Source organism: Notechis scutatus, chromosome Z (genome assembly GCF_049901735.1).
Source record: "Notechis scutatus isolate UNSWTSFEM ecotype Mainland chromosome Z, rNotScu1.2, whole genome shotgun sequence".
In the NCBI taxonomy this organism is placed as follows: domain Eukaryota; kingdom Metazoa; phylum Chordata; class Lepidosauria; order Squamata; family Elapidae; genus Notechis; species Notechis scutatus.
The window spans coordinates 30,707,149-30,719,166 of NC_142025.1; the positions used below are offsets into that span (position 1 = coordinate 30,707,149).

A 12,018-nucleotide genomic window follows, 5' to 3' on the forward strand; every position below is an offset into this window, starting at 1 on the left:
CCAGGCAAATAAAGATTTAACAGTGTTCTGCTTTATATGCACCTAGGCTTTACTGTTTTCTTATTACAGGTGATGTTGGCCTTCCAGGGAAAACCAGACAGGAAACACGACTAGATGAGCTAAATTTACTTGTTATAAGGCTACATTAACAGAATCCGTCAAATCTGAAAATACAGACTTCCTGCATGCCACTTTTAACTAGTGGACCCATTAGGGGAAACCTTTCTAAGTTCCTTTGGCCGTTAAACAGTTTCAGGCTTCTGCTACCTCTCTTGTCTGATGGTTTGCTAAGTGACATCTCTTCTCTCTTCCTCAAGGTTAAATATGCATTCCATTATGGTGGTTTTAAGTGTAATGTTCACTTGTTCAGCCACCACTCAAACTTACAATGTACTGAGTGAATGCTAGTTATAAATGGATCTTGTAGCCATCATTATATCCTATGATAACATGATTGTAATTTGTGACTTTCCCTGCTGGCTTCCCACAAGCGAAGTTAAAAGTTGGAAGTTGCAGTCATGTGAGATCCTCACTTAACAAGCTTTGCGGTCCTCACTTAATGGCAACTGAGTTGTTGGAGCTACTGTTGCAAACCCCTGCAGTCACATTTTTTTAAACTTAAGACTATGGTTTAATAATTGAGTTTGCAGACCCAAGTAGTGTCTTTAAATGAGAACTACCTTTACTTGAAACTGGTTAACAAACATTATGGATACAATTAATGTTTTTCTTGTAGCTTAATTCTTGGGCCTATCCTTTATATGAGATGTAGTGTTAGATTGGAAACCTTTGCCCTAATGTTTATGACTTTGTTCAGGATTTCAAAAATAAACTATATTGCTCTTAGTAAAACTAATATTTCAATCAAAATCTAAAATGAGTTTACCTGTCTGCTAAAGCTTGGCAAGAGCTTTGGCTTCTGTAGAGGAATGTAGAGGAGATAACCTTAGAGAAGAAGTGCAAAAAATATACATTAAATTAGTCTGATAAGGAAGAAGATATGAGAAATATATTCAGGATAACACTGGCTTGATTTTGTTTCTAATAAAAGGGGTCAGGCAGAAACATTGCAAGATTCTGTTCCCTGATCTGGCTTACCTTGAAATATGGATACTCATTTATAAATACATTTTAAATGAGTTTAAATATTACGGTATATAAGCAGAAATATTCTTTATTTATTATAAATAAACATTTTTGTTTAAAAAATGTTATCCAAACATTGAAGATTAGATTTCATCCAAATAATTCTGTATATTAAGAAATATAACTGTCTTCATTTTAGATGATCGATTTATTGTTGTCTAGAGGGGCCAATATCAATGCCTTTGATAAAAAAGATAGACGGGCTATCCACTGGGCAGCCTATATGGGTATGTAAACTAACTTTTTTTTCCTTGACTTCCTTTAAAGCAGGCATTTGCATGCTATTTTCTTCTTCATAGTTTGCATGAAGTTTGAATGGATATTTGAGGACATATGTCCAGTATATTTCCTTCTTGGGATGAAAATTTATTGCTCTGCCAGCATTGTAAGGATCACTAATTTAAAATTGTGATATTCTATTACCAAAAGACAGTCATATGTTATTATAAGTTAGAGTTCTCTCTCTATGAATTTCAAAATTTTAACTATCTACTCTGACAGAGTTACAATTGATTAAATAAAGATGATAATTTGTATTGTAAGGAATAGTAGAAAAAAGGCATTTTAATATATTCTTTTACAATTACATATTATAGCATCAGAACTATAACATAAAATTTAATAAAAATATAATATAATAAAAAATCTACATCCAAGTATTAAGATTGACCTATCAGTCTAGAAATTAAACCTTTTCAAAAGGTTGAACAAAATATTTCAATTCAACCCTAGTAAGATTGAATAGTTTCGTTATTAGAACCCCCTTATTCCTGGGATTGAAGATCTTGGTGGGATTGCTACTCCAAACAGAATCAGTATGCAATTTAAGGTCCTCCTGGACTCACAGCTCCTATTCAAGGGACAGGTGGCAGGTGAGGCCAGTGGAACCGTTACACAACTTTGTATTGTGCACCATTTGCAATTATTCCTGGACAGAGGGCAGAGCTCATGACCACACAATGCCATGGTTACCTTCTGAATAGATTGCATGGGGTTGCCCTTCAGAGCATCCAGAAGCTGCAGCTGATGTAGAATGCAGCAGTGTAGGCAGATGTCTACGCTCCTTGATCAGAACATGATCCTTTATTCTGCAAAATGAATTGACTATTAGTATGTTTTTGGACATATTTCATAGTGCAATACAGGTAGTCTTCAACTTAAAACAGTTCATTTAATAACTGTTCAAAGTTACAGTGGCACTGAAAAAAGTGACTTAGCAAAATCAATGATGAAGCCAGATTCACTTAACAAATATGTTATTAACTTAACAACTGCAATGATTCATTAAATATCTACGACAAGAAGAAAGTCACTTAACAACTTATCAAATGTTTCATTTAGCAACAGAAATTTTGGGCTTAATTGTGGTGTTAAGTCAAGGATTACCTGTAGTGAATCTATAAAGCTTTTCATGGCATAAAACTGAGTTATTTGACAGACCATCTCTCTCAAATTACATTTATTCATCCCATTAGGTCCAGCAGCAAATGCATGTACTGGGTTCTAGTATTAGGGAGTACTATCTGTTGGAATCCAGTAACACAACCTTTTGGGGCGCCTATTTTTTGAATCATCTGCCCTCTCAAACTGACCTTTTATAAAGCATTAAAGGTCGTTTTGTCACTGAGCTTGCTGACTGGGTCTGTATAATGGTTCTACAGATTTGTGTCAGTAGGTCTGTTTTTACTTCAGATACCGATTATGTGTATGTTGTATGTGTGTATTATGTATTTTGTGGTGTTTTGAACTATTATCCAGATGGGTAGTCACATAAAATGAATGAATGAATTTTGATTTTATTTTATTTGTTGAGGTTATATTGATGTGGTAAAACTGCTTGTAGCTCATGGAGCAGAAGTGACATGTAAAGACAAGAAATCGTATACACCATTACATGCTGCAGCATCTGCTGATATGATTAATGTAGTCAAGTACCTTCTTGATCTTGGAGTTGATGTAAGTAGAAATAATCCTAAATCACATAATTTATTAGGTATATTGCCATAATATAGGATCTTTATAAAAAACTAGTACTTTTAAATAAGAATAAACTTAATAACATTTTAGTTTTCTTTTTTAAATGTCACTTGATAGGTTGTAGTTTGTTTTCTTAGACTTGTATTTCAAGCAGTATTGTGACAGTCTACTATAATTCTTTCAGAAAGTGTTTAAAAATCATTATAAGCCCTAAGTATTTTCATGACAATGAAATGTATAAAAGTAATAAAGATAATTTACACAGCAGATACAGCTAAATATCATTCAAATACTGAAAAAACAACCAGTTTTGCTTGTCATTTCACAAATCTAAAACAAGCATCACAGTGGAAAAAATGCAAAAAGAAAGATTTAAAAAATATATGAATAATTGAAATATTGTTATTTTCTGATTTTTGCTACCTTATATGAGCTCTCAGTTGCTTATTGTTTTAAATATTGTTGAGATTCAACACAATATGGAGGAATGCCCTATCACGCACCTTGCTTTATTTCTTCAAATGAACATACGTAAAATATATTTTATTCAGCGATGCCATAAGCCTACCCTACTCTAGTCTGCAGGAAGTAGGATTTGTTATTCCTGAGAATCTGAGATACATTTGAAGAGATTAAATTGTCTTCTGTAGTTTTGACTAACTTTTTGTATTTAAATTCTAGGATTTTTTTTAATACAAAGAAACAACATGATTCCTAAAACTCTTTGAATATCAGTTCTACTGTGATGGAATAAAAATATATGGGATAGATAGTTGTATGGACAGATAGCTTTAATGAAATTTACATCATTGTTTTATTCTTTAATAGATCAATGAACCAAATGCATATGGTAATACACCTCTTCATATTGCTTGCTTCAATGGACAAGATATTGTAGTAAATGAACTGATAGACCGTGGTGCTAATGTAAATCAAATGAATAAGAAGGGATTTACACCTTTACATTTTGCTGCTACATCAACTCATGGAGCTTTATGTTTAGAGGGCCTGGTTTGCAATGGTGCAGATGTAAATGCGAAGGTAAAATGACTGAAAGGTGAATTTTAAATGCTGTAATATTTTGAATATCTTTATATATTAGTGTTGACATCATCCTTAAAAGTCATGGAAAATAAAACATTCATTTTTAATGCTCAAGAAATGCATTTTATTATTTGAAAATTTAGGGAATATTTTAGGATTGTATTCATATGTTAGGGGACGCTTTGATTTAGCAATAAGAGAAATTTTATGTATTGCAAAATCATCAGACTTAAACTTCCTTTCATTAGAAAATAAATGAAAGAATGGCTAAGATCTCAATATCAGTAGACATATTTTTAGAAAACCCTTTTTACAATCCTGTAATGACTTAATTTGGGATGATTAATACTATTTTACTACATTTTAAACTTTGTAATGCTTCCTTATAGACATGAAGAAATGTGTGCTTATCAAGCAGTAAAGATCATATTAAGCAGTAATGATCATATTAAAAGTAAATTATGCATGGACACTAGACTGTATCACTTTATAATCTATATCTAGAATCATTCCTTTTTTTCTGAAATGTTGTGAGACAGGAAAAAATATTGGTCTACAATCTTAAAACTATGTATATGAAATAACATAGTTAACATTATTAACGATATAGTAATAATTCATGATGTTTGCAGTTTACTAAATTAAAAATTATAAAAAGATACCAAAATATAATTTATAATAATAAATCAGCAATAAACATATGAAAATGTTTCCTGAAGTTTATCTTAGCTAATTTTGATTGAAGACTATAAACATATACTAAACATTTGGGGGAAAATAGAAACATCCTTATATATTAAGATTGGTATTTCTAAAATAGTTTTGTAAGGATAAGATTTTATTTTATGTATTTAATAATTGGATAAAATTTTAGATCCCCTTGACTACATTATTTACACCCTTACAGTTAAAGCCAAAAGTGCAAGTGAATAAGCATAAACATTCATATATTTTCATGTAAAAGTTTTAAGTATGTTTATATTTAAGTTGCCTATTTAGCTACATACTAAGGGACCCAAAAAGACTTGTCCTGTGTAATTGTTATTTGGTAATTAGTAAGAATAAAAAATAATCATCTTGAAAAATCTATAGCTTTTTTAAAATATAAATAGGAAAGAAAAACAGCAAATTCTGTATTTAATTTTGTAAATGGTCTTGATAGTCATGAGTCTGACTTCTTTTTTCCCAGAGTAGAGATGGAAAAACACCATTACATATGACAGCTATTCATGGAAGATTTTCTAGATCACAAACCATCATCCACAATGGTAAATTTTTTAAAAAACAGTATTACTTCTGGTATTTGACTATATTATTATTTGGAATACTTTTATTAATTTTATATGCTTAAATTAATAATTATATCAATCTGAATATTTTAAATGGATTTCATATTACAAAATTTGTAGGATATAGTTTTGCTTGTTTGAAATTTCATTATCCTTCATTGTTTAAGTAGTCTAAATTCTATTATAGTTTTTCTTTGATAATGTTTGCAGCTTAGCTTAAAGTTTACATGCTTTATTCCTAACTCTGAAACATAATGTCATTTTTTTTTAGTTTTACAAATAGTGGATTTTTAATTAATAAATTTCAAAAATAGTGAAGATTTCTCTAGGTGGAGTAAACTTTTGTCTTCTCATTTCAGTCTGTAATTTGTGGTACAAATTTGCTGATGGTGTTATGTTTAAAAAAAACTCGAATTTGGGATTGTGAAACTAACAAACACTATTATCACAAGAATAAATGCATATATACTTTGGTGTTATTTAAATCATAAAACTATTTCTATTTTTAAAAAAGTTAAAATATTATCACACTGCAAAATATATTGGGTCTTGTTATCCAAACTGTATAGCACAATTCAACAGTAGATGTCATTGTGTGTACTTTGTTTTTTCTTTTTTTCTTTGTACAAGAGAAATAGGTATTAGTTACACAGTTGGACTATTCATAGTATTTAATCTCAACTTCACCATTTGAAATTCCCTGATCTTTTTAACTGTGAATACTTACATGACTATACTTTATATTAATCTAATGTTCAGGAGCAGAAATAGACTCTGAAGATAAAAATGGAAATACACCATTACACATAGCAGCCAGATATGGCCATGAACTACTCATTAATACACTGATTACAAGTGGTGCTGATATAGCAAAGTAAGGAGCATTTAAAATTTTTATTTATGCCCAAATATTATGTATGTGTGGGTATGCAAAAGTCATAAATTCAGAAATGGAATTTTCCATGAACTTTATCAGAATAAATCTCTTCTGGACCATTTTAGCCTGGGGAAGCATGACAGCTTCAGAGGCATGGTCAGGTTAATTCATTATAATCCAAAAAGGAAATAGAACATGAGTTTTGCAGATATATAAAATGCATATTAATTCAGAAGGTTTTGAACAATAGGTGATAACTCCTTAAGGCACTTTAGTAGCAAAAGTTATAAAGTTTTTTAAAGCAGAAGACTCCTCATTCAAATGTGATATAGTATCCTGCATAGAAGCTAGCAAATTGCCTAGGTAAAATGGCAGTTTTGAAAGGATACAAAATACCCAACCATTATCTTTGAAATATAATTGTTTACAATAGAAAACATTAGTAATAAATACCAATTTAAATAGCAATTTCCAGAGAATTTACTGGTTTGCATATTCTATGATGAATAGACTTCATAATTATTCTTTAAATTCATCTGTTGATATGCAATCTAATATGATATTCCTCCAAAATATACCAAACAATATTTATAAATTTAATTTATAGTCCTGGGAGGAAAATTTATAACTTAACTCAATAGACAAATCACAATGTATTAGGACATTTTCACTCTGGGAAATTAATGTTCATAAAATGGAATTTGGCATGATATCTTGCAATATATGTATTATATACATATGCTTGACATCTTGAATATAAGTCTTAATAAGATTCTGATGTCTGATTGTGGTGTATCTTAGGCGGGGTATATATGGAATGTTTCCTCTCCATTTGGCAGCATTAAGTGGATTTTCAGACTGTTGCAGAAAGCTGCTTTCATCAGGTAAGCCATTTAAATTAATTTTAACTCTTCTCCTTTAAACTTTGCTTGTGTATTGAAGAATAGAATTCGGTATTACCAAAGAAATTAAATATAGATTTGTATAGCAGAACTAGGCACTAATAATTATTGAAAGTTATGACCTTATTCCTGATCCACAGGGAAAAATAAATAACTTGGTTAACAAATTACAGCTATCAGATAGTGCTTTTAAAAAAATCAAATAAATGCATGTTTAACAAGGGAACAAGGCTCCCTCAGAGTTAAACTTGCCCCTCCTATGGATGAACAGCAACTATCAAATTAGTCTTGCTGCCATCACCCTTCAATATAAACTAACTGCTTTTCCCTTCCACACCAACGTTTAGGGCAGTGATAGTGAACCTTTTCGGCACCGAGTGCCCAAACTGCAACCCAAAACCCACTTATTTATTGTGCAGTGCCAACACGCAAGGGTGGGATCCAACCAATGTTACAACCGTTTCCGTGAGCATGTGTTTTGTACGCGGCTGTGTGCTGTGCGCATGGCCACGCCTGACAAGCGATGTGTGCACGTGCACAGCGTTTGCAAGAAACCATCAGCTGTGCCGCCTGGACAGCTGATAAGCATTGTGCATGGGTGCGCAGCATTTGAAAATCCTTTTTTTCCTGCTTTTTCAACCTCAGCTGTGCTGCGCAAAGCAGCTGAGGTTGAAAAAGCAGAAAATAAAGGGACAGTCACACTAGGTACAAATAGTGGGTGTCATTTTATTCAAATAATAACAAAGAGACCCTCTCTCCCCTTTCAGGTGGGGTAAAATGAGGAGGGGGCTCTTGCTTAGATATACTCCCCTTTCCCATAAGAAGCAACATCTCATCTCTCTCTCTCCCTTCTCTCTCCCTCTCTTTCTATCTCTCATCTCCTTTTCTCCCCCCTCTTTCTCCCCCTTTCTCTCTGTCTCCCTCTTTCACTCTTTTTCTCCCTCTTTCACTCTTTATCCTCCCTCTCTGTCTCTCTTCTCCCTTTTCTTTCATCTCTCTCTCCCCCCTCTTTCTGTCTCCCTTTCTCCCCTCTCTCTTTCTGTCTCCCTTTATCCCCCCTCTCTGTCTCTCTTTCTTTCTCTTTCTCCCTTTTTCTTTCCTCTCCCTCTCTTTCTCTTTCTCCCAGTTCTCTGGCTACACACACTGTTGCCTGGAGATGAACTGAGGGGGGAGGAGGGCAAACCTTCTGTAGCCCTCTCCACACGGCTCCTGAACTGACACCTGTGACAGAGGGAGACCGAGAGCAGGAAGCCGAGCTTTGGATTGCAGCAGGCATTAAAATACCTGGTGGCGAATCACAGACAGCCCTGGCTGGTTGGGAAGGGGGACGTTCCTCCTGTCTCCCCAACTTTTCCCCCAGCCAATTCCTCCTCACTTTTCCCCTCGGCTGCAGGGCTAGCCAATCACTGCGAGAATGCGGCTTCTGTACTCAGAGAAGAGGAGCTGAGAGACAAGGTGGAGGGTAGAAGGGGCTTTCGGAGGGTAAAGGGGATTAAATCGCTACCTGTCTTCATGCTCAAGGGAGCTGCTTCAGGTGACTGTGGCTTTTTCTCCTGCTTAGAGATAGAAGCCCCACTGTTCTGGATTTTTTTTTTTTTTTGGTCTCAAAGCTAAGCGAAACGAGAGCTTTAAACGAGACGGGACGACTGGGTGGATGAGCAGGCAGGGGCGGGGCCAAGCAGGGCAGGGATGATTTTTTTCCGGCAGCCTCCCTAGCAAACCCGCATTGTGGTTGCTGCCTCCGCACATCGAAGAGGCCAAGCAGCAGCAGGAAGAGCGTGGAACTCCTGAGCCGCAGGAAGTGGCTGCCAGCAATGCCTGAAGATGCCGAATGTGTTGCAAGGGAGAGGCTCGACCCCTCTCCCTCAGTAGCTGCAAAGTGCTCACTGGCCCTCGCCAAGCCTTCTTCCCGCTGAGCCTGCGAGGAGGAAGAGGAGCGCGGTGGGAGGGGAGGGGAGCACTTTGCAGCTCATGAGAGGGGGAGCGGGGGAGATCACGCCCTCCCCTCGCAGGTCAGCGGACACCTGGGAAGGGCTCCGATGCCGCAATCTCCCATGCGGTACCCTCCCTCCCTGTTTATCACCCCTGTTGCTAACACAGGTGCGCTGCGGACCACCAACCTTTCCTGGTGGCAGCAGCGCCGGCATGAGTGGGTGAGGGCCACAGGGATACTTGCTCCTCCTCTGCTAGAATCGTGCTTGGGGAAGCCTCCAGCCAGCCATCTTCCCTCCCCCCCAGCCCAAATGGAACCCGGGCCTTTCTTGCGGCATTGTTAAAAGCCGCCGGGGGCGCAAGGCAGGTATGCAGGCACAGGGCGACTGGTGGCAGCGCTCCTGGTTGGCCAGGGGGCGGATGTCCCGGGGCTGCATACGGCCACCGATGGCACCGACAGTAAGCCATCCAGGAGTGGGAGCAACTGGGCCTGGGCCGCGGCAAGCAAGCAGTGGGGGGCACAAAGTCAGCAACTTACCAAAAATTATGAGGGCCACAGAAGTCAAGCAAGGAGTCAGGGCAGGCAAGCAAGCAAGCGGTGGCGAAGACAACAAGCAAGGAGCAGGAACCAGAAAGCAGCCAAAGAACCATTAGGCAAGTGCATGTGACTCTGGAGGCGGGAGAGGCAGATAGGGCGGGGTGGGGCCAACCAGTGGGACAAAAAGTTAAATGGTTTGGCCCATTTTTTTGCAACTGGGACGGGGAAGACAGCGTGATCTAGACCCGAAAATCAGCTGGGAGGTGCACATGTGCGGTGGAGCTGAGTTGGGCCGACCCCTCGTGTCCTTCAGAGAGGGCTCTACGTGCCACCTGTGGCACGTGTGACATAGGTTCGCCATCACGGCTTTAGGGGAACAAGGAGAGGATCTAAGAGGAAATCTTTGCTCCCTTCTGGGACTGGATAAATACAAAGAGGAAAACAAAATAAAAACTTTGGGAGTCAGTAGTTCAGTCAACTTGAGACGAATAAAAGGTCAATTCTAACATTGAAACAAAAACAACAACAACCCAACTTTATTTTAAAATATCGAGTTTCCATAAACAGTACATACAATTTAAATACAAAATACCTTAACGCAATTCTAACAATGGCTGAATAATTTTCAACTCCCACCTGAGGTAACTGTCTTATCCAGGACTTCAGCTAGCTCCCTCAGAAAATACAACTAAAACTCTTCCTACCAGAATCTCCCAAACCCTTTTTTCCCTCTTATTGGCCCTTAGGGATCAGGTTGACTGCCTTTGGGCAAATAAATTTGGCTTTTGATTTAAAGGGCGAAGTACTCTCCACTACAGCGTGCTAATGATATCTTTGGTCAGTGTTTATTTTTATTTATTAATCAAATTTTTATAGCCATCCGTCTCACCAAAAGCAATTCTGGTGGCATACAATAATCAAGTAAACAGCAGATATACAAATACAAAAATATTTCTCCATTGTATTAGGAATCAAAACTAATTTTTAGAAATCACATTTGTGGTATTCCCTATTTTTTTAATCATATAAATATTCTGAATTATTATGAGAATATAAGAAAAAAGATAGCATTTTAATTTAGTAACATAGATTATATCCAAAAATGTCTTTAATTTATGTAGAATGGTTTAAAGAGATGATTTAATTATTTTATTATAAAAAAATCCTCAATTCTCTATTCTATTCCTCAATTTTTGTTTTAATCAAATAGTTAAAATTTAAAATAATCAAATAGCTGTCATATGCATTTATTTATAAATTTTGTTAACTGCTCTTTATTATTATTCTAATTCCACATTATTGTTTGATCTGCTAACCATTCCTAGCATCATTGACTTCTTGATTGAATTTGCATGCATGATATGGCCAAAGTAAATCAGATGCAGTCTTGTGATTTTGTCTTCTAGTGATTTTGGCTTCTGGTTTTACATGATTCAGCATCTCTCTGTTAGTTATTCTGGCTGTCCATGGTATACCCAATAATTTACGCCAGCACCACAGTTCAAAGGTGTAAATTCTTCTTCGGCCAGCCATTCTTAGTATCCAGCCAATGGTGGGATTCAATTTTTTTTACTACCGGTTCTGTGGCCATGGTTTGGTGGGTGTGGCAGGGGAAGGATACTGTAAAATCTCCAGTCAGAGGTGATATTTGCCGGTTCTCCGAACTACTCTAAATTTCCACTGCTGGTTCTCCAGAACTGGTCAGAACCTGCTGAATACCACCTCCAGCTCTCACGCCTATACATTATTATAGGGAAGATTATTGTTCCAACTACCCTGTTTTTTGTATTTATATCAATATCTCTGCTTTTCCGTCTTAGTCATTTTAACCATTGCAGTGTGGCCTAAGATTACCCTGCATTTAATTTCAGCTGTAGAACTGCCATCTTTTGATCCAATGAAGATAAATTCTTGAAGTAATTCAATTTCCTCCTTATTGATTTTAAACATTTTCTGTCCATCTGCAGCTTTTGTTATTATCTTGGTTTTCCTGAAATTAATACTCAGTCCTACTTTTTCACTTTCATCCTTGATTTTCCAGATCATTTTTTCCAGATCTTCCTTATTTTCAGCCAATAGTTTGTATCATCTGTGTACCTCAAATTATTTATGGTTCTTCCTCCAATCATCACTCCCAAATTAGACAGTTTTAGATCTAATTTCTGCATGATCACTTCAACTTTCAGACTGAACAGAAATTATGATAAAATACATCTCTGTCTAACTCCCTTACTGATCCTGAATAAATCTGTAGTGCTAAAGAACATTCTCACTAATCAGTGTATAGCCATCTGATGAATCTGATCATGTGGG

The 12,018-nt window shown here is 36.3% G+C and overlaps 1 protein-coding gene across 8 annotated transcripts in view; it reads left to right on the forward strand.

Moving 5' to 3' along the window:
• ANKRD28 (ankyrin repeat domain 28) overlaps nucleotides 1-12,018 on the forward strand; it is a 103,410-nt gene that overhangs the window by 54,375 nt on the left and 37,017 nt on the right. For 6 of the 8 annotated variants that reach the window (XR_015745552.1, XM_026673575.2, XM_087944901.1 and 3 more), the window contains 6 exons: nucleotides 1,286-1,373; nucleotides 2,960-3,102; nucleotides 3,952-4,164; nucleotides 5,357-5,435; nucleotides 6,216-6,330; nucleotides 7,135-7,217. Coding sequence is in view for 7 of the 8 variants with exons in the window: in XM_026673575.2 (XP_026529360.1) it covers nucleotides 1,286-1,373; nucleotides 2,960-3,102; nucleotides 3,952-4,164; nucleotides 5,357-5,435; nucleotides 6,216-6,330; nucleotides 7,135-7,217 (721 nt within the window). In the remaining variant the exon portion in view is untranslated. The remainder of the gene's footprint in view (nucleotides 1-1,285; nucleotides 1,374-2,959; nucleotides 3,103-3,951; nucleotides 4,165-5,356; nucleotides 5,436-6,215; nucleotides 6,331-7,134; nucleotides 7,218-12,018) is intronic. The other 2 variants (XM_087944900.1, XM_087944897.1) reach the window with 1 other exon arrangement.